Source organism: Momordica charantia, assembly GCF_013281855.1.
Source record: "Momordica charantia cultivar OHB3-1 chromosome 11 unlocalized genomic scaffold, Mcharantia_2.0 BLBB01000011.1, whole genome shotgun sequence".
NCBI classification, from domain to species: domain Eukaryota; kingdom Viridiplantae; phylum Streptophyta; class Magnoliopsida; order Cucurbitales; family Cucurbitaceae; genus Momordica; species Momordica charantia.
In genome coordinates this window covers 9,798,181-9,800,117 of record NW_028275159.1, presented here as the reverse complement: position 1 = coordinate 9,800,117, position 1,937 = coordinate 9,798,181, and the positions used below count along the sequence as shown (strand labels likewise).

At 35.2% G+C, this 1,937-nt stretch overlaps 1 protein-coding gene across 1 annotated transcript; it reads left to right on the top strand.

Annotated features, from left to right (window-relative positions):
* Nucleotides 1–1,205: 1,205 nt before the first annotated feature.
* Nucleotides 1,206–1,937, top strand: LOC111021136 (uncharacterized). The gene has a single exon (XM_022297987.2). It carries the CDS (start codon nt 1,206–1,208, stop codon nt 1,935–1,937), a length of 732 nt encoding a protein of 243 aa, XP_022153679.2.

The following is a 1,937-nucleotide window of genomic DNA, read 5'->3' as shown; positions in this document are numbered from 1 at the left end:
CTACTCTTGCGTGTTTGAAAAGTTCAAATGTTCCATTTTTAATTCAAAAGATCACCATCATTTTTTGTTTGCTTACGCTTAGGTTGCTATTTTAAACAAAAGAAAAAATGAAGTCGAGAGTAGATAAAACCTATACTCATTTTGGTTTTTGAATTCGTCATCTTCGTGTCTGTACTTTCAACTTTGGGGTATTTAACACGTCCCTCAAGATTGTGATTCTTTTAACTTTGTCGATCTTGGTCGAATCTCATTTTTGGATCGATTGCTCGTTTGAGTGTTTTGGGTTCTAGAATACTCACAGTATAACTATGAATTGATTTTCTTCTATATCAAATGAACAATAGAGTAGAGGTATTTATAATCTTTTGCCCAACTGTATGAAAATAACAATAATTAGTTTTGATTTGATTAATTAATCTCAAACTTATAAAACTAGCAAAACTAAAAAATCGACTGGCTTAAACATTTTCATTTTATTCCATTTACCTTCAAAACATCCATCTTAATCCATATTTACTTTTAAAAAGTAACTATTTTGATCTCTTCATTCTCATTTTATCTTATTTTTTTCTATCATAATTTTAGTATAGCACTTAACTAACTTTTTTTTTTTTTGAAATGTAATAATAAATTTTTATTAAAGGGTTTCTATTGTGTATAAAATTTTGCAAATATAACCAAATTGATCAAGAACCCATCATTCAACCATTCATACCAAAATAAAACAATAAAAATTAACAAAAAAATTTAAAATACAGAAATTAAAATGAATATTTTGAAACTACGTGAATAAAAATAAACTAAAACGAAAATGCAAGATTAAAATAATATTTAAACCATATATTCCCAATGTACGCTTTGGTTTTTCTATACTAAGCTCCTCCATCTTCCATATTCAATCTTCCATCTTCAATCTTCCATCTCCAACGCCATTGAAGAAGAACACGAAACAAAAAATGGACATAAAACTCCAAAAGATGCAATTTCTTGGGGCCTTTGGCATTCTCCAAGAAGCCCACAAGATCATCTTCACATGGAGAAAAATCTTCTCTCAAATCACACTCTTCTTCATCTTCCCTCTCTCACTCTTCTTCTTGGCTTACCTCCACATTTTCAATCATATGATTCGAAATTTCCTCTTCCAGATAATTCTAACCAAAACCCAAAAGGATCCTCCCAAATTCATCAACCTCTCCGATCTCGTCATGTCCTACAAATGGGCCTATCTTTGGCTCTTCACGGTCGCATACAGCGGCTTCCTCTCCGTCGTCTCCATCCCCTCCACCGCCTCCGTGGCTTACGCTGTTGCCAGTATATATACCGGCAACGGCGAAGCTTCTTTCAAGGACAGCTTGAAAGCTGTGGCCAAGGTTTGGAAGCGAGTTCTGGTCACGTCTTTTTATACCTTAACATTCTCTCTCACTTATAGCTCAGTCGCGGCTCTCGTTCTTGTTACGATATCTTGGCTTTGTGCGCGATTCAAAGCTTCGATATTTATTGTGTATATGGTGATGTTTTTCGTTGGATCTTTGTATTTAGACACGATATGGATTTTGTCGAGGGTTGTTTCTGTGTTGGAGGAGACGTATGGGTTCAAAGCGCTGATGAAAAGCCAAAGGCTTTTAAGAGGTAAGATGGCGGCGGCGGCAGTGTTGTTGTTTTTTGTAAGTTCATGTTTGGTGTTGGTTCAATTTTTGTGCAATAAGGTGGCTGTGAATGGGGTCGTGGGTAAGGGTATTTTGGGGATTTTGTGTTTCGTGTTTCTTGTCCATGTTTTGTTGTTGAAAGTTGTCGTGCAGGTAGAGTTGTATTTCATTTGCAAATCGTATCATTGTGAGAATATCGACATGTCGTCAGATGTCTCAGGTTTAGTTGGTGTTTATGTGTCGTTAAAAACAAATGATGTTCAACTTGAGACAGAGAGGCTCTTAGTTTGA

What these genes read in the sequence shown, in the direction of transcription:
- LOC111021136 (XM_022297987.2), top strand. Translation starts at nt 1,206, where the DNA reads ATGTCCTACAAATGGGCCTATCTTTGGCTCTTCACGGTCGCATACAGC.